Below are 20,566 nucleotides of genomic sequence, written 5' to 3' on the forward strand. Positions count from 1 at the left end.
ATATCATGGGCTTTCAACTGTAGCTTATAAAAATATGCAGATCTTGAAATTTCAAAGATATTTAAATAGAATTTTTTTTCTTAACTAAGGGAAAAGAGACTCATTAGTTACAACTTCTTTTGTGGAAGCATATTCTTGCGACCAGCATGTGAGTGAGGCTTTTATTAGACGCGCTGAAAATGTTATAGTTTTTGGATCACAGGATCTCTTCTAGAACAAAACTGAACGGCCACATAATTTTTCTTACAGAGCATGACATAATTTAATCCAAGTGTTGAAAGCTGGTAAATATTTTTTTCTTTCCCCATTTGGCAAATCCCATTTTCCCTTTCCCCATATTTCTAATAAAATATAAGCCAGTGTGTGGATTTGTTAACATACTACCGAGGAAAGGAGAAGAGGGTTTATATTCTACTTATTTTGTCACACAGAGAGAGGCATTATCAAACTAATGATGCAATGCTAGATTTAAGACAAAATACAAGTAATACTTTCTAGTTATCAAAGGTTAAAAATATGCTGGATGTTTTTCTTTAAGATAAGGGTTGTGATTATCCACTCCCTTGTATTTGTCCTGCTACCTATACCTGTGGAAGCTGCTGCCAAATCAGAGATGTCTATCAATTTTGCAAAACTGTGAATGATTACACCAGAAGAATGAAAAGTCATATATTCCATTAAAATGTGTATCATGTACATAAAATTTCTAGTGGGACATAAGATACTGTTTCTTATAAAATATATAGTATTTGATCACAGTCATAAGGAGATCGATGACTTTTTTTTCCAAGCACTATGTTTAGAATGTGCATACTTTTTAACAGAAAGATACTAATGTAAGTCAGCTTTTCATTTTATACAATTCTTCTTATAATGCACAGCTCCACATATAGCCCTGCACAACACTGTGAGTGCAGCATCACATTCTCATATAGTTTTGCTAATGCTGAAGTTAAGCAGAGTGTTTGGAAATGGGAATTAACACCAGTTAGAAGACAACTATGATCTAACTCCAAAAAGGTGCCAATTGCAGTTGTGTGCATTAGCTATCTACAGACAAGTATGCATTAACTATTAAGCAGATAAGAAACCCACAAAGGAAAACAACAATTTACAGTCCTGAAAACAACAGGGCCACTCCAAAACATCTGCCACTTTCTACTATCTCCAATCTCATCTTAGGACAATAGGAAGGAAAATGTCCCTCAAAGCAATCATGATTAATCATCCTCTTAGGTCTTTCATGTCTTCAGTAGAGAAGCGTGCACTCTCTGAAAATAGATCCATGCTTTTCAAAGTTCAGTATTAAGAGCCAGATTAAAAAAGAGATTCAGACAGATTTTAGGGTTCTACATTGAAAGTTGCAGTCCTCAAAATCGAAACTCAGCTGCCATCTTTCGGTGTTGAAATGTGTAGGTGCCTCACCTTTGACACTCTGAGCTCTCTGCGGGCAGTAGGGGTTCTAGGAGATCTGCAGTGGCAAACTGTTGCCATCTGCTGTTCTCTGCCTTGCCCCTTCGATGGACAGGTTGGAACTGATCTCTGAAGGTCAGCTAATCCAACTTCTCATTCAAAGCACCTCCAACTAAAGCAGGTTGCTCAGTCAGGTTTTGAGTATCTCCAAGGACTGAGATTCCACAACATCTATTGAAATCCCATTCTAGCATTTGACCATCCTAACAGTGAAAATATTTTTCCTTCCATGCAGAATTTCCCATATTGCAACTTGTGCCCTTTAGCTCTTCCCCTATCACCATGCTCATCCAAGAAGAGTCTGGATCTCTTTTCTAGATTCGCCCCACCACGCTCTCCTCATATGCTTGTACTCCAGCCTGTGTGACACTCTACTGCATTCATAACAGTATGTCAACGTCTTGTGCTGGGCAGCCAAAAACAGTACTCCAGAAGCAGTCTCACAAGTGCCAAATAGAGGGGAATAATTACTTCCCTGGACCTGCTGGTTACATCCTGCTACTATAATCCAGGATGAGGTTGACCTTTTTTGCCCCAACTGCCAACTCATGCTCAATGTATCCACCAGGACCCCAGGTCCCTTTCTGCAAAGCTGCTCTCTAGCCAGTTGACCTCCAGCATGTGCAAGTGCAGGGGGTTATCCCATGCCCAATACAGGGCTTCCCACTTGCCTTTGCTGAGCTTGGTGAGGCTTCTGGCAACCCATTCCTCCAGCCTGTCCTGGTCCCTCTGAATAACAGCCCTGCCTTCCAGCAGATCAGCTGCTCCCCTGCAGGCTTGTATCATCCATAAATTTGCTGATTGTGCACTCTCTCCCATAGTCCAGATCATTAACAGTGAAGACACCAAACTGCATTGGCCTCAGAATCTGTCCCCGAGGGGGATTGCCACTAGCAACCAGCTGTCAGATGGACTTTGTACTGCCAATCACAACCTGTTTAGCCTGGTAGTTCAGTCAGTTTTCCATCCACCTTATCATCTGCTTATCCTGTCCATATCTCACTATTTTGACTGGTAGGATACTATCAAAGACCTTGGGAAAAGCTTTGCTAAAGTCAAGGTAAAGAATATTCACTACTCTTCCCTTGCTCGCAGAACCAGTCATCTTACCATGATCAACCAATCAGGCTGATCAGGAACAGTTTGCTCTTGGTAAATTCATGCTGCCTGTTTCTAATCACCTTCTTGCACTTCATGAGCTCAAAAATGGTTTCCAGGAGGAAATAATCTTCCAGGAGACTGAGGATAAACTACTTAGCCTGTAGTTGCCTGGATCCTCTTTCTCAACCTTCTTCAAGGGGGCTATGACACTTGCCTTTTTCTTCTGTCCCCAATTGCTACAACCCGTCAAAGTCGATGGGCAGCAGACTCAAAGTGACATGGGCTAGTTTCCTCAGCAACCTTGGATGCATCCCATCTGTTTCCATGAACTTGTGCGTGTCCAATTGGCTTAAGTGCTCAGTCTTTACTGTGGCTACAGCTTTACTCCCTCAGACTCTGCTATTAGGCTCAGGACTGAGAGTAAATCTTAAAAAAGCAAAACAAAACAAAACAACAAAAGGCAAAAAAGGCATTGAACACCTGATCTTTTTCCATGTGTTTTGTCAGTAGGTCCCCCTGCCCCAGAGTACTTGGCCCATGTTTTCCATAGGCTGCCTTTTTGTTGCCAATATACTTACTCAAGCCCTTTTTGTTGCCCTTCACGTCCCTTGCTGTTGCAACACCAGCTGAGCTTTGCCTTTCCTAATTCCCTCCCTGCAGACTCGGGCAATGTCTCTATCTTCCATCCAGGTAGTCCTGGACCTGTTTCTACCTTCTGCATACCTCTCTTTTGTATCTGAGGTCAGTCAACAGTGTCCTGCTCATCCATACTGGCCTTGTACCACATTTGCTCACCTTTCTGTGATTTGGAATGGACCAATTCTGTGCTTTGAGGAGGCCGTTCTTGAAGATCAACTAGCTGTCCCAGGGGCAGCTAATTGTCTCCCATGTGATCCTGCCCAGCAGACCCCTGAACAAGCTGAAATTTGCTCTCCAGAAGTCAAGGCTGGCAATTCTACTATTTGTTTTGCTCATTTATCTCAGAATTTTTAACTATACAATCTCAGGATTGCAGCCAAAGCCACCCTCAATCTCCACACCCCCAGTCAGTTTGTTTATGAGTAAGAGGTCCAGCAGAGCACCTTCCCTAGTTGACTCACCAATCACCTGTGTCAAGAAACTGCCATTGGATTTTTTGCACTTAATCCATGCTTCAGGTGCTGAGACGTGTCTGGAACCTGGTGTTCCCTAGGATAAGGAATTGCACTTTTACTGTCTTGACAGCAGAAATCTCACTTGGCCTTCAAGATGCGAATATCCTTATCACCTGCCACAGGGAATTTCAGGGAGAAGGCTCCTTTAACACAGCTGTAGCCTGTGGCCCTGATGCAAAGGGCTTATAACATATCCTGAGGAGAAATGTGATACAAGTGTGAGGCGGTTAGAAAGGTGGTGCCAAGGCCTGCTGTGACAGGTGCTACCTTCATCACCCCTAATGAGGCTAGGAGTGGACAAGGAGACTAAAGGGACATTCTCAGGTTGTTGGTGCTAGCTACGGAGATGAGCAGAGCAGTCCTATCCATGCTGAATCCTATCCACTCACCAGTGTCCAAGGAACACATAGTACTCCAAGACTCATCAGTGCCAAACATAAGAAAAGTAGCATGCTTGCAGTCACTTCATGTAGGCTTTTACCAGGTGAAACAGTGCTGGAGATGACTCCCTGTTGCCATATTTCACTTGCCAATGAGCTTCCTAGCTAATCTCATGTGCCCAAGAAGTCTTGATACAGTGAGGGTTAGAGCTGCTTCCTTGAGGGAGGACTTCTTAGGAGAATGGCCTCATATTGAGTCAGTAATGAAGGCTTTTGCCAGTTCATAGCTCCTGCCTATTTAATGTGGCCATAGACTTCTGAATTTAATGATGTCTTCATAACCTTCCGAATCTGTAATTCTGCTCTTCAAGCTCCTGATCTCTTCTTGTTCTAAAATAATGATGGATTGAACATTTATCATAAATACATCACCTTCTAAGGCAGGTAAGGCTCCTGGTTTGCACGGGAGACTACAGGATCCAGACTTTATAAGTCACGCTGAGTGAAAAGTAGTCTTTGGGAAAGACTTGTAGAGGCACATACACATCTTGAGTGTCTAATAAACAGAAAACAACTCACTACCTGTCTGAAATTCACTGTAGCAGGCCACTCCACCTCAGCACTATCCCTAAGAGAAACTTGTGTGGGGTGTTCCCTGCCTCATATCCTACACAAAAGGGGAAAAAGTCTCTGAGCTTGAGTAAAAGGGCCTGCATATGTCCTACAAGGTGAATACAGATGTGGTCTATCACTTAAAATAGAACCTGGCTTTTCTTCAGTGAAGGCTGTAACTTCCCAGCTAATGTATTTGAAGCAGGAGGATGACAGCTCTTCCTCCTGAAGAGGATTCCTCATCATATTTTAAATGAGAGGACATAAACACCAGTCAAGATAGCATTCTAGGCTATAAATCCCAAGTAAAATAGGCACCTGCAGACAGCAGTACCTCTGCTTGAAAAAGTTCCAAGGCCCTCTTTTGCACAAGATTTTTTCACTAGACTAAGCAGTCCCACTCACTCCTGAGTTTTGCAGTTCCTATTCCAGGGCAATTATTCTGTTCCTCTGTACAAGGCAGGTTAGACATCTAACTTAAAATTACAGATTTTCCTGCTGATTGACTACTAGACAACTTTTTCAAGCATCACAGCCAAGCTTCAGTAAGATTTGGGGCAGGGCAGTATGTTTAAAGTTCTTCACCTACAAGCTGGATACTATGCAGCCCTGATAATAATTTTTTCATCAGGGCTCAAATTTTCCTTTTCCTTCAGACTAGAAATCACATTCCTTTGGAGGCTGGGTGCTTTTCAAGTGCAGAATGTTCCCTTTGTTCTCTTCATCTACAAGCATCATACCATGAATGTTAAAGGATACCAAATTTGGGCTTTGTAGCAAGAAGCGGGAATACAGGCTCTGTATGGCCCTCTGCCACTGGAAAACAGAGCCAGGTTCATGAGACGGGCCATTTTAAAATTCTGATTTTTCTCTTTAACCATGTTAACCACTTTAAGTCTAGGTGCTATAATTTCCTTCAAACTTCATTTTATGGCTAACCTCAGCTGTAAATAAAAAGAAACTTTTTTTTTTTTTTTAATGTGGTAGCACTTAGATTCCTCAATCAGTATGTCATATTTTATTGGGAATCGTAGATATCAAATAGATACGCAGATACCAAATAGAGTCTCTACCAGGAAGTGCTTGCATTCTTAAGCCAAGCTCCTTCAGTCATCTGTGTGCACAACTTTATACATGAATAATCCCATAATGTTATTGAAGATCTCATAAATATAAAGTTAAGATGTTTTTAGATTATAGGTAAGTTCACTTGAAATAGGAAAATACAGTATGTGTGAAAACAGAGTTTGGTATCAGTTAAAGAATCATGTTTAATATAACAATGTCTCCATAGTTAATAATTAGCTGTTTCTGAATTTTTTCCAGCATTATAAACAGATAAAACTTCAAGAAGGTATTTGGAGAAAAGATAAGTAAATTAAAAGGATTTTTAGCATTTTAAGCGAAATGAAAAACTTCTATGGATGTCAACTGCGTGTGAGGCATCAATGACTACATTTAAGAGAAAAACGTGATGCTGCCCTCCCAGTTCAGTCACAGCAATTCTGAAGCACCTGGCTCCTTTGATTTTACATGAAATGCTGAACTGAGACCTGGTTTAGAAGGAAACTGCAATTAAGTGAAAGAGAAATTCTATCATAACACCAAGTGCTTTATATAGTGTTTCTCAGTTGTGTGAGAAGTACAACAGCTGGGCTGGAAGAGTTTGGACTTTGTAGCTAAAATCTGTAATTTTTACCTTTAAAAAGAGGGATAAATATGTTATCTTGTTTCTTCATTTCCATTCCCAACTTTCCATATCCTCTGCTCTATCTCACATAATACATACAGATTACTTTTTAAAATGTCTTATTGTGAGAAAAAAGGTTTTACACTGAAGAACATGAATTTACTTAACTTTGACTACTCTGAGCCTGTCCCAAGGTTTAAACTACATGACATTTCTTCTTACCTCATAGGCAGAGGCATTTGACTTGTCCTTCTGGAGCCTTCCAAGGCTTTCAAGCAATTCAAGGGCCATACCTCTATGGGGACTGTAACACATGATGAGCCCTTGTGTTATTCTGCAGAAGCCAAGCCCCTAGTTGTTGAGGTAAGACAGAAGAGGTGGTGAGGCTGATGTTGCTGCATTATTCTGGGCTCCAGCCCAACCCTGTTCCATCACTGGAGTGGTAAAACTTCCACTGTGAGCTATTAAAAGAGCTACCTCTCCTGTTGTTTTTCTAAAGCATAGCAGATTTGATACGATTGACATGGGAAAGGGGAGGTTTTCTAACTGAAAATCAACAGTTAAAAGCCTGTACTTATTTTTCCGTTGTGTAACTTTACTGTTTATAGCATAACATTATAATTTGGGATTAATTGCAATTTCATTCTTCCCTCTGTACTTACGGGGGTCACGAACCTCCAGACTGATGTACTGTAGCTCCAGTGCCAAAGTGTTGCAGAGAAGAGGTAGAGGAAGTGGAAGCTGGAAAGAAGGCTAAAACGGCCAAGATTTACCAGAAATTAAAACCAATGAGTCTACAGGAGGGCAGCAGTTTGGAAAGTCAAGGGGAGACAACACAGTACTTCAGCACTTCAGCATTCAGTTTTAATGTTGACTGAAAATATTAATCTTACCAAAATGAAGCCTGTGGTATGTGTCCTTTGTCTCTCTCATCTGTGTGAAGACATGCAGGAAGCATAGCCATTCCAGCAAGATCCCATATTTGCACTACTTCAGATGTGGAATTTATTTCATATACGTATTTATTTTAAAATTTATGCACAGAAAAATACAGGGGGAAAAAAAAAGTATAGATGTATAGAAAATGTAAATATAGAAGTGCCATGGTCCAAAAGGTTCTATCTTATGATTCTTCATGAGTGAAGGAGAAACTTGTTCCCAAATCTCAATCTTGAAAATATCCAGCATACATGGCTCTGTATGGACATTTAGGCTCAACTGCCCTCCATCCTCAAGGCCTGCAGACTCCAAATTTTCGGTCTTTGGATGCAGTGCAAGGTTCTATGGCACACAGGCTGAAAGTAGGCAACAGAAGGAAAATGTAATGGGGTGGGTATCAGCCAAAATGCCTTTTCTAACTAATTTCTGTATCATCTGTGTCCATCCCACACGGACATGCTGCATGTAAAATGAAAGTTAGTTTTCTATTTCTGTTTTCTTATAAATACCACAAGATGACAGTTTTACCCCACCTGCCCTGAAAAAGAAATAAAGAGCACACAGTTAACTATTCAGCCAGGTGCACCCCTTTCAAGATGCCTGTGGCAACTGGGCTAAGCAAACTAGAGGAAATATTTATCAGAAGACCCACCACCTCTCTTCATCATCCTTTTAAACAGCAATAAGGAACTGGTAGCAGCACCTAACTGCATTGATTTCAGGTTTCTTCGACTCCCTAATCAGTGTGAACAAGAGGGACAATGCTTTGTCCGGCTGTTGGTAGCTGAATGGTGTGGATGCTGGAGCCTTTGAAGGTGGAATAAAGGAAGAGGGAGCCCTGCCTTCCCCCAGCTGCTTATTTCCACCTTTTCTTGCGCTGATGCTGCCCTTCACACAGCGAATCTTCTTAGGTAACATAATCCCTTCAAAAGGTAACTTTTCTGTCCTGTAAATTTTCAGCTGAATTAATCTTTGTCTAGGTTGCGGAACAGCTGTGTGAATGCTAATGCCAAGAGGAAGGAAGAAGAGGATGAAGGTGGATGATATGCTTCTGTTTGGAAGCAGCACCAGTTTAAGCTATATTAAACTAATTGTGGAACAACTTGCTGTTACCTAACCACTAGCAGTTGTTCCAGAACTTGCCATCAGTTTGAGTATTTAGTACATAACTGTAAAAAGCCGCTCTGCTGCAGGATGAAGGTATTACTGCCATTCAGAAACTAGCTAGTCAGACTGCTACCAATTCATGAGCTACTAGGTTGGCAAGTCAACTACTGTATTAGGTTAGTGATATCATTATGCAAATAATTTACCTGCAGGTTCTCAGCATCAGGGATTTGCCCAAAATCTCAGTTGTTCCTAGAACAAAACGGCACCACAAGACCCACATTGGTCAAGAGGAGATACGGATACTGTGCATGCATGTGCTCGTGACTCAGAGGAGACCCCATGAAACAACTGCCTCCTAAGTCATATTATATTCTGTATTTTGAGGAGATTTGAGCTTTTATGTCAAAACTTGTCCAATAAAAGAGCTAGGAGTTGTCTGTTAGATTTTTCTTCCCCACTTTAAAGGTTTAAGGGGTTCTTAAAGTGCATGGAATATTTTGTCTCCAATTAGTTTTATGTATTGGGGTAAGCAGAGCCTTAAGTTAATACATAATCTGGCACACAATTCAAGAGCTACTTCCTGTAGTAGCTAGTTTGTGGTAATGACATGTCATTTCTGTAGATTGTGCAAATTGCTGGCTCTGTTTTTGTACTTCAATAAAATGTATTTGCATAGCTGGTACTTCTCCTTTCATTACAATTAGGCAGGCAGAAGTTCAAACAACAAAACTTTATTGTTCATGTCTGTAAGTTAAATAACCACTGCAAAGTATAGAATATTTTTAAAACGATATAACAATGTGCAAACCACTGCTAAGTTGTACTGAAATTGCAGTGTACTTTACGAAGCAACTGATGTGCAAATGAAGAACACAAGTATCAGCTGCTCGCAATGCTCCCATCTCCTCCCCACACACCCTTATTTCTTGTAAGTGGTGCATCACAGAATACGACGAAGAGTACTTAGGATAGCTAAATTCTGGGATCAAACACTATAAATGTATACACATCCAAACCATAACTTGTATCTTACATTCTGACAAAAGATTATATTTTCATATTAACAATCGACTTTCTCCCCCCCTCTACAAAAATGCCGAAAAGTCCTTTTTTTAGAGATCAAAATACATAAGAAGTATTTTAAAATAGCAAACCCTTACTAAAAATTAATTGGCAACACTGCTACAGAATATGAACTCAACTGGTGAGTTTCTTTGCAAGTATCTTTACTTACTGTCTTTGAGTACTGAATTGGCAGCAGCTTTGTCCAATTAATTCTAACATGAACGAAGCACGATAAAGACAACTATTTATCAGTACTTGAGTCCTGACTACTTTTATTGTCCATAAGACGTTACACAGAATACCAGGACTCTGGTTTTGAGAGATGGTCCAACATTTTCTGGGGACCACCGCTCAACTGCTGGACTCCAGTTCCGACAGACTTGTAGATGCAGCCCCCTTTAGGCATTGGAGTTCAGGTCCTGGAAGAAGTTACGGGAGCTGTGACTTGAAGAGCTTCTGTTCTCTTACTGATAGGTGGGGGGCACCAGCGCAAAGAACGGCACGCTCAGTGAGGCTGGTACAGTGCTGCATTTGACAGTTTACACTCAAAATGTGCCACCCTAGATAGCCGGCCTGCAGTGGTCTCTCCTCCTGCCACACCCAGGCTCCCGCACCTGCCTCCTCACTACCCCTTTTCCAAATGTTAAACTTCCCATAACTTCATTTGCCTTTACAAAGATGTGCGTTTTAATATTTACTGCTACCTCCTATTTGAGATCAGCAAGTTTACTAAGGCCATAGCAAATTCACCCAAAATATATTCGGTGATTGGTGGCTTTGCTTTTGCTAATTTTTAAGTTTGTTCCTAACACCTAGTGAGCAGCACTCTGCTGTGGCACTGGACAAAGGGGAAACTTAAAAGAAACTCCTTCATCAGGCAGGACAACTCATTTCCAAGACACCTGGAGGGCTGTGGTCTTGAAGTGTGCAGGACAGCTTTTTAGAAGGCCAGTGACTGCACAGCATATTGCTTGGGGTGGAGTTTTGTCATCTACCAAGGCAGGGGAAGATCTGTTGGACCACCTAAAAGGCCGCCTAAATTCCTGCCAATTTTTCCTTCAAAAATTTGCAAACATCACATCCCCTCACTTTCCATGAAAAGATGTTGAAGAATACTAAAGCTGCTTCAACGATTTGTTTGAAAACTGACGGTTTCTCTCCAGCTGGCACTGAAGCATTTGCAGGCATACAGAAGAAGTCAGCTTCACTGACTTCTATACGCAGGAACTGCAACTTGCCATTGAAACCAGCAGGAACAAACAAAAAACAAGTTTTCCTTTCTGCATCTTCTCTGGGACCACAAGAGCACCAGAAAGCAGACTTTGGTGACTCTTTGCTGTAACAAATGTTCAGTATAATATCCAAATACCTAGTGGAATATTTAATGAAGATTTTTTTTTATAGAACAGTATTATTAACTTTAAGCCATAAAACTCTCGATTCTATAGTAACCATGCTTATGAAGATCATATAAAAGGAACTGGAAAGCCTGCCCTCTCCCTCAGTCATAGGGGTTTTTTTTGTTTTGTTTTGGAGTTTTTTGTGGTCACCCCAAGTAAGAGGCATGTGACCATAGAGCAGCCCTCTGTGTTCTAATTATATTGCTAGAAGACATGTCCCAAACATTTTGTGAGAGTGGGATGTGGACAGGGTAAGGACAAGTAAAGCAAACAGCTGTGTAAAGCTCTTCTATCGTTCCCACACCTAACTGAAGCCGGCAGTACCACAGTGAGGACAAAAAAGCTCTTAACATTATGCTCACTAGCCATTCATCAGGCAGTCCTTTCTTAAAAATTAAACAAATAAACAAACAAACAAAAAAAGAAATAGCAGGCAGTGCTTACTAGGCTAAGCCTTTGTTAGCAATGAAGCCACCAGAAGCCCTTGAGCAGAGATTAGCAAACTAAGTAATCCTTTGGGAATTCTCCCAGGACATCCAGTTAGTTGCTCAAGCTGTTCCAGTCTTGGACTGAGATGCTGTAACAACAGTTAAGGCTGAATGCGGTGATCACAGTTCTGCCTAGCAAAGGGATACAGTTCAGACACTACCGAAGGCGCGGTTAATGTACCTAACACAACGCAATTGCTTCAGCTGCTCGGAGCCCTAAGCCCCTTTGAGAAAGCCGGCACCAAAATCACCACTGTAAGGAGTATTTTTACTACTTGGATTACAAGTACAGGACTTGCTACCCTCCTTTCATACACTGGCTCTGTATTGGGCAGTGCTATGTGGAGTAATTAGCATTATGCTGGAATGAGCTGAGCACATCACCAGAGAGCTGACTTCCTCTGTTCGAGCCCAGCGTACAGGTATTTTGCAATCACATTGCATATAGTGACTATAAATGCAAATAGAGCCAAATAGCTACTAGGATATGTTTTCAGGATTGAATTTCAATAGGACTTCAGGTTCCAAGAGACCTTAGAAGAAACAACTGAAGATATACTGTTTTTTCTGAACTTAAAAACTACTTGGGATAAATTTTTCCAGGCCAGGTGTCTGCCTCAAGTTTATGTTTTCAAAAGACATTTTCAACAAGAATGTAAGTATGAAACTAGGGGAGAAAAAAGCTCCTGTTTTCACTCAAGTACAGGAAAAGCCCTCTTAACGTACTTGAAAAGGCCTTTACTTTGAAGAGAGAATTTGAAATTTAGTGGGCAAGCAGACTTTGAATCAGGGATATGCCTTTTGGGCAGTTTTCCTATTGAACATCATGACAAAGCAACAAGCTTTTGAATCTCAAGCTGCACATGCACAGAAAAAAAATAAATAAAAAAAAAAATTAAGAGCTAGAAGCTAGGTTTTCTGAAAATTCTGTGGCACCAGCAATGCCGCAGGTTGGTCCTGGCAGAGTTACCCCCACCTGAGGCAGAAGTGGGGACTGCAGTTAAGGCTGGGGCTGGGCTGGGCTCCGTGCTCCCTCTTCTGGCACCCAGGCCAGCGCAGGGAGCCAGCAGCAGGCCTGGGGGGGAGAGGAGGGAGGGAGGGAGGGAGGGGTGATGCTGGGAGGCTACAGCAAATGCATCCTGTTGGGTACACCCCATTTCTATTTCTGTCTTTATCGGGGATTTACACAGAGCTGCAAGTTTCTTGCATCGAACTGGTGGCCTCTAACGAACTGTTTCTCGTTTTCCGAGTTCCAAATTCGAGCCTCTGGAAACTCAATGCAGAAATACCAAGCAATATCTACAATATGTATACAGCCTTCTTGCCTTCAGCCTCTGAGCACTGTAAAGACTTCAAAGAACAGAGCATCACAATCATCTTGCACCAGGAAAGCCTTAATAACGCAGACAGGACCACAGCATGCACACACAGGTTCATGAAAAAGCCTATGGCTGAATTCAGCGTGGCTCTGAAGTTATGGCTAGCACTCCTATTGCTGAACTATCTCTACTCTCAAGTAACCTGTGAATTATATCCGTTGAAACTGTGCTTTGATTAAATGAAGAACACCCCAAATTAGCAGCCATTCTTGTATTGAATTCCTCCGTGCCTTAGTTTTCTCGGCATTATAGTGATGCTAATGCCACTAGCTCAGAATTTTGGGAACTCATTAGTATGAGCATTCAGATACTCTCCTAATGATTACTCTAGAAGAGCCTGCAAGAAAAAAAATCTGTATTCAGATAAACATTTAAACATCATACAGATACAGAGGCATAACCTCTCTTTTTTTTAATTCAGTGAGCAGTATCCATCTCAAACTGAAGGATCATGCCTTAAAAAAAGTAATCATATAATTAAGGACTATCATAACACACATGCATGATGTCACACAGATGGAAAACTCTTACGTAATGAGCACTGAATTTTTCAACCTTAATTTTATATGTTTATGTTTGTATGTAATTATGCATAATTTTAATGTTCAGTTGCAGACAGAAACTATTAGACTTTTAAAGTCAAGAACTCTTTGGCAGATGAAAAAAAATAATAAGTCAAACGTCTACATATTTTCTTCTATAAATAAGTAAATTGATCCTGATATGAACTTGGCTGCAGCTAGTTACCCAAACTTTAAAAAAAAAGATCATTAAAAAACATCTTGGAAAGCTTAATTAGTATATTTTGGCAAAAGGAGAGGATTCCTTAGCACAATACTTAAACAGCACGAGGAGACTTGTACTATCAAATATGTACTGTAATTTCTGTATAGTACTGCAAACATGACACAAACACCTGGATTAAGGACACACAACTCCATTTTCATAAGCGCTAAGCACAACTAATTCCAAAGGAACGCCATGGGGCTCTGTAATAGCTTGGCGACCTCTCGAAGGAAAAACTATGACATTATTTCATGTTCCTAAAGCAAAGTGAAGAATGAGCCCAGACTGATTAAAATAGAGGTAACAGATCAAACGCAATATTCTAAGGGTTTCATTCACAGACAGGCTTACTTTACTTTTATTGTCTTATAAATCTAGCTAAACTTGTAGCATTAAAAAAAACCATCCATTTTGACTTTGTAAACTAAGACTAGAGGAACCTGATGAAGGATGAAATGAGACAGGAAGAAGTTTCATTCTGAGAGACTGTACTGTAAGCTTGGGGCACTGCTATTTATGCTGGGGAACTCACTACAAGCAGTCCCCGGCGCAGCACGTGATTTAAGTCACTGGAAGTTTGTGTTCAAGAAACTGAAATAAAATACTTACAACGATAAAGAAAGCCTAAAGTTTACAAATCAAGTGTGAATAGCTGCAGTACTAAATATTCCTGAATGAGCAAAAGATGGAAACAAACTGTACAGTAACTCCATCTAAGGAGACATATATCTGAAGCAGAAGTTGCCTGTGACGCTGCTGAAAGCCCCCTGCAGAGGGGGTTTCCTCACCCAAAATTATCAGGTTTTCCTCACTCCCTTGCTTGAGCCCCCATTTTCTTTCATCTCCCTTTTTTCCATCTTCAGTAGGACTGCAAGAACTCTTCCAGCGTCTGCACTGTTCTCCAACACGTGCAAGGGAGTCTCACAGAGGGAAGAGACCTTTCCCCGGCCTGCAGCGTCCCCACTCTGCACACAAACTAGATAAGGACAAGGCTAACGAGACTACTTTGCGTAACACGTTTTAACACTGCAACCCCAAATATCCACAGGCGGTAGTTGTGCCTCTTGGTAAGGGGTTAGGGGACCGCGCTCACTCTTCTCTGAACAGTATTAGGTACATCTCAGCTCAGAACCAGACGCTGCCCCAGCTCGGTGCATCAGTCGCTCTTAAACGCAGTGATGCTGGTAGGTCTGGAAGCCGCAAGGTCAAGAACTGATGGAAGATACAGGAGCACATATACACTCTATTTCTTCTACTTTTTCCTAAGCAACGTCAGTTATCCTCTGTTTGCAACAAGATTCTGGGTGAGACAGATCTTACGTTAAGGTTCAAAATTCAGAAATAGTAGCAGCTCAGCCTAATGAACTCTTTTATATCTGGAGATTAACAGAGTCATAGATTCCCCTAAGAGCTCCAAAAGCTATCATGTTACTGCAACAGGAACTGATACTTGACTACATTTGATAGCCCTTTATATGTAAACAACCTCAAAAACTGTTTCTCACTAGCTTTTCTTGCTTATGTTAGACACTACTGTAGTTACACATTTTAGGTCCAATGTTTTAAGTGGGATTTTCCAGTTAGGTGTCCCATCAGCGCTTGACCAATGCAGTAAGTTTGAGATTTTTTTTTTTTTCCTTTCAGTTAGTCTGAAAATAGAGATACTTCCTTTTATCTGGGCAACACAACAGCATTCAATGCAATGCTGCGCATTTATCAGCAGTCTATAAGACCAAATCCATAATAAGCAGATTACCAACAGAGAGACTGAGAATCATAATTAAACAACAACAAGTTTTCTCCTTCAAAAGTGCTTCTGTGGGTATCCATGTGTTTTCACTGCTTTTAAGTATTTGATTTGCTTGGGCAATTTCAATAGGTAAGTTAGTTTAGATCTTATTTAACCAGTATTTCTTTCATTTACTACTAGAGTTTTCAGAAAAGGTTTTGCAGCATGTATTATATTGAAATGCATAAATTATCACATGTATTGTCTGTTCCACACATTCACAGTTGCACAAACTACTTCCCTTTTCATTTATGCCTATATAAAAGTTAACTAAGGTAACCGCTTACTCAGAGAAATTTCTACATATTTTTAGCTACCGTTGACTGCCATTTGAATTGGTAAAAATATAAAGATGAGACAGTGCTACGTGACAAGCAAATATTGCTGGCAGGTCTGCAACACTGAGAACTCTCCTACTAGTATAGCATTTCGCCACTTAGACTTCTAACAAACATTATTAAGTTATTCGGTTTGGTTTTGCTTTAAGTTAACTAGACCTTCCCCACTCCTGTGTGATACCATCATTCTTACTGTACAAAAACCCTTAAAGTTGCAGCCAAATTTAACCTCATCATTTCCGTATTTCTGAGCGCGGTTCCTTTTTAACACTCAGTTTTGCATCTCAATCAAACTTTCACACATCCAACCAGAAACATGAATCACACTAGTGCTATTTCAGGGAACATGTACAGCTATAGTGGCAGGGGAAGCGTGCCACCCACCAGATCACACAAACACAGAGGTAATCACAAAGTAATGCTTGAAACAGGTACTTTACTAAGTGCAAATATGGTTTTTTTCTTTTTAAAAAACTTGCACCAGTTTGCTGTCAGGACATTTGTGACTTCTGCACTGCAGATCAATGCTTGGTAGAACCTCAAAACATTTTCTGCCATTAAGGCCCTAATCTGCAATACAGGTATGATAACTTAAGAAACACGGCAAATATTTTTCGCCTGTAAGAAAAAGATATCAATTTGGTAATCTTTCTAAACTTACTGTTGAAGTTTTGCCAACCCCAAGTGTTCAGCACACATAAGTCAGGACCTACAAAAGAATTACGATTTCAAAAGCACTGCAGTTTTGAAATCAAGTGGGAGTGCATTTACGTATTTATTTTTACTTCTCCTTCAGTTGCATTTAGGGTTTTCCTGCTTCATGTTTCATACTTCATTGCACAACTGAAAAGCCCTCAACTTTGAAGTGTTTTTAATTTAGAGTTTAGATGATCATAAAATTTATTGATTCCAAGAGGTGGACCTTTGTGAAGAACAGCAAGTATTAGAAAATTACAATAATTACAGAAAACATTTTAAAAATTGTTTCATCAATTTACTTGAGTATTTACAACAGTGTTTGTGTAGCCCATTTTTCCATCTGTTTTATTTCCTGAGTAGTAATACCATAAAAATAAGTTGAAATGAGGAAGGCGCACAACACATTAAGAGATTTAGGAGGGAAGTGTCATAAGTCATTTAAATAAACAACTTAGGAAGTTGGCTCCTTTCAACGTAAAAGCATTTTTTTTTTTTTTAAAGATTATCTAAACCAAGCCTGCTGGGGTAGTTAAGTTCCACTAACGGTAGTGGAAATTCTGCACAAGCGTGCAGAAGTGGTCTTTAATATTGTACATCTGCTTTCCCACCTTTGCTGTACTGTTTAGCATTTAATTTCATGCATAACACCTTGAATTTATGATTTAATACTGCACCATTGAAGACTAGCCATTTACGATCTATTCAAAGTAGCAGCATCTTTAAAAGAAGCTAGCACACTAAAATGTAATAAAGAATTTTAAAATATTATTCAGTGAGAAAGGGTAGGACTAATACCTTGCTGAATAGATGCCCCTTGTTGAAGTGTACGTGTGTCACAGCAAGCTGTGCAAACAGTGAAGTCTTTAGCCTAACGTATGCAGTTAACGGCAACGCTTTAACATTTTTTATTAAAAATGGTTGAGATGAATGTCACTAAAATTTACCACTGGCTTTCTAACCCCTTCTCCTCTACCAGGTGCTCATCCTGTAATTCTTATGTTTATTTTCAGATTCCACCTACATTATACGCTACTGTCTGCAGTCATAAGAGTGATTTTACTGTCTTCTCTAGTCCATCTAATAGGCTGTATTTTCTAAAAACACATATATACACACAGGCACATACACACAAATAAAATACACTAACTTCAGTTTCTAAGGATTTACAGTTTACTGTTTAATGTAAGTAGCATTCAGCTAGTGATACTAGTTACTCTAATCAAAATGTAATGTTGCCACAATTCAAGAGCAGCACAAGCAGAAATGAAAATGGAAATGAGCAAGAATATTTCACCCACCAGAAAGCAAACACAGAGTTAGTGGCACACTGACAAGAGCAACTGCAGCCTGCTCTCTGGATAGCAGCAGTTGGGCAGATAGGTAAGAAGCACAAAATGTAATATTAAAGATTCAAGAAAAAGTTTGAAACTACAGCACAGAATACAGCTATTAGACGATTCACTTAGCAGAATTATACTTAAGCAACGTGTGCACATACACGCACACACACAAACAAGCAAACAAACCACCCAATCGCTACTGAATAGTGACAATTCAGTTACTGGATCTGCACTGTCTGTCTGCAAAAATGCTCATTCCACACACAACATTTACACACTGAAATTAATTGTATATAGTAACTTTTATAAGCCGTTTATAATAGTACAGGTTTTATTTTACAATTTAAATGAATTAAATTTGCACTGACAGGTACCATACAGATATCAAAAAAAGGATTATTTTTTTTCTAAATAGCAAGATTTTTTCCCTTTCTCACTACATTTAATCTTTGACTCTTTAGTATGCAACAAGAGATATTTCATAATTCTGAAGTATCAAGGTAATTGTGGTACATTTAAAAATTATCACTTCCACCAGAAAGAGGTAGTCACCTTTATTTAATACCATTAAAATGCATGCATATTAAGACAGATAAATCAGGAAGAAAGTCTTAATTCACAAGCCCTTTCTCTACCTCAAAGAAGAGGGGAGCCCCCGTCAATACAAACCCAACAAAACCGGTGGTGTAACACTAACATCAGCTTCGCAACCTCATCACAGGGGATCTCCAACTATTTCAGCTATAAGCTGAAGAACCGAGCTATAAGAGCCAAGACATCGTTAATGTAGAACAGTGATCATTATCAAGCTGGCATCACAAGAGCAGAGTCCAATACAGACATATTGTACCTTGGTGCTGGACAGTGTTACTTGAAGCATCAGCCTAATAGCCGGTTTATTCATAAGGCACGCACTAAAATGAAACAAACAGTAATTAAGTGCTGACAGTGACCTAGTTAGCTACATAAGGCGCTAGATCGTCCTGTCAGTCATTACGGGTTCGCCGGAATCCGAGGGGAACGGTTCCGTCCGCCCGGGCTGCGCGGGAGGGCGAGAGCGGGGAGCAGCGCCTCTCCCCCGGGCAGCCCCGGCCTCCCGCGCCCGCCGCGGCCCGCCCGGCCCCCCGCCGCCGGCCGCTCCCCCAGCCCACCGCCACCGAAGCCCTCGGATCTCATCGAGCTGGGCCCCTGCGGGCGGCGGAGCCGGCGCGGGCAGCGCCAAGGCCGCCTGCCTTCGCCTTCCTCCCCTCCCCCGCGCCGCAGCTCCGGCAGCTCCGCGCTGGGATAAGGCAGCCTCTGACTCGCTCGCTGCTCGCGTCCCCCTTCACCTCCCTCTTCTCCCTCCCCCAACGCGCGCACTTGATAGAAAGTCTCCTCTCGGCGGCGGGAGGGCGGTGAAATCCTTCGCTCTCCTCCCTCCGCTCTCTGTAACGCGAACGAGCCGCCGCCTTCTGTTCCTCAGCCTTGGCCAAGTCGGCGTTTTGTTGACAGGCTCTGCCGGGCACAAAATGGGGCTGCCGCTTCCATGGGCGCCGCCATTTTGTGAGGAGCCGCCGCGCTCGCTGCAGCCGCAGCCTCAGTAGCGGCGGCAACGGCAGCCCAGGCGCGCCGGAGCGGCGGCCGGGGTCTGTGTAATGGTTGAATAAAGTGACCCCCTCTAGGGAATCCCCAGCTGACAGTTACGTAAGGGACCGTGCGCAATTGCTGCGCTTAGCATGGAAACCCACCTAGCCCTGCTACGCAATTTGCCTATCCTCCCCTCTGCCTCCCGCTCCCCTTCCACGCAGCACCCGGGCGAGGAAAGTGACTCACCTCTGCCGACCGCCCCCCGCGGGGGGGAGACCCCCTGCTTTTAAGGAATTTTAAGGCATGATTAAAAACCACCGCCCTCCTGCGAAGGAAGGTTTAGCTGCCTATGTCTGAAAGAGCAATTTAGCCCCGCAATCGCTTGTTTGAAACCCCTCTCATTCATATTATCCTGGCTTTGGGAGCCTTACGCATACTGTTGCTGAAATAGCAGAAACTCGGAGTGTCACAGACAGGAGCTGCAGACCAGGAGCTGCTGCAGGTCTAATTTGGGGTGTGTGTGTGTGTGGGTGTGTGTGTGTGTGTGTGTGTGTGTCTCTTAATGCTACAGTGAATAGACACTATGCCTTTCTTACGCTGAAATTCACACCCCACCGCTCCATCCACAGAGAGGGCGACTTCCAATAGGGAGTATTAATTTGAAAGTGAAGGATTTCTCCCCCCCGAAGTGTGAGCCCAGGGCAAATCTTACCAAGCACCTTACTGTATCTCTGTCTCTATGGCTATATTCAAGCTGAAACAGCACTCAAGTCAAAAGGGAAAAAAAAAAAAAATCTTCTTTGGAAAAAAAAAAATTATTTTCTGAAGTAAGTTAGTACATGGAGTAGAAAGGAATTATAGTTTTCCTTCTTTAAGTGCTCACTTGGGGCCATAATGTGCCACTGATTTTAAAACACAGCTCCTTATTGACTTTAATGAGTTCTGCTTAAAAAAAACCTAAAGGCCCGATCTGGCCTTGGATTTCAATGTATTGGCTGCGAGGGGCAAATGCTCCTCCAGAGTCTCGTAAACTGGAGCAAGCGCTCACCTGCGGCTCTGCTTGCCAGGGAAGGACAAACGCCCACCTGGATCACCGCTTGCTTTACCTGAGGAGCAAAGGTTGGACGCAAGGCGCACGGGCCCTTTCCCACTCCCGTTTACGCCAAGCGGCAGCGGGCCCCGCTGTGGTCGGTGTGCAGGTCTTCTCCTGGGCTGCCCTGTTGGGGAAAACACGTCAGGAGACAAGTGTTTACAAAC

At 41.7% G+C, this 20,566-nt stretch overlaps 1 protein-coding gene and 1 pseudogene across 14 annotated transcripts in view; both read right to left on the minus strand.

Annotated features, from left to right (window-relative positions):
- LOC148054545 (uncharacterized) overlaps positions 1 to 20,566 on the minus strand; it is an 83,753-nt gene that overhangs the window by 62,024 nt on the left and 1,163 nt on the right. For 2 of the 14 annotated variants that reach the window (XR_015706413.1, XR_015706412.1), the window contains exons 2-3: positions 20,358 to 20,526; positions 18,027 to 18,657 (exon numbers count right to left, since the gene is read on the minus strand). Coding sequence is in view for 8 of the 14 variants with exons in the window: in XM_087765160.1 (XP_087621286.1) it covers positions 9,954 to 10,049; positions 18,594 to 18,657; positions 20,358 to 20,526 (329 nt within the window). In the remaining 6 variants the exon portion in view is untranslated. The other 12 variants (XM_087765162.1, XM_087765165.1, XM_087765167.1 and 9 more) reach the window with 12 other exon arrangements.
- On the minus strand, positions 18,283 to 19,932 carry LOC148054546 (uncharacterized; annotated as a pseudogene).

The sequence above is a fragment of the Nipponia nippon genome, unplaced genomic scaffold (assembly GCF_047370975.1).
Source record: "Nipponia nippon isolate SJK-2023a ecotype South Korea unplaced genomic scaffold, ASM4737097v1 scaffold_3, whole genome shotgun sequence".
Taxonomy (NCBI): domain Eukaryota; kingdom Metazoa; phylum Chordata; class Aves; order Pelecaniformes; family Threskiornithidae; genus Nipponia; species Nipponia nippon.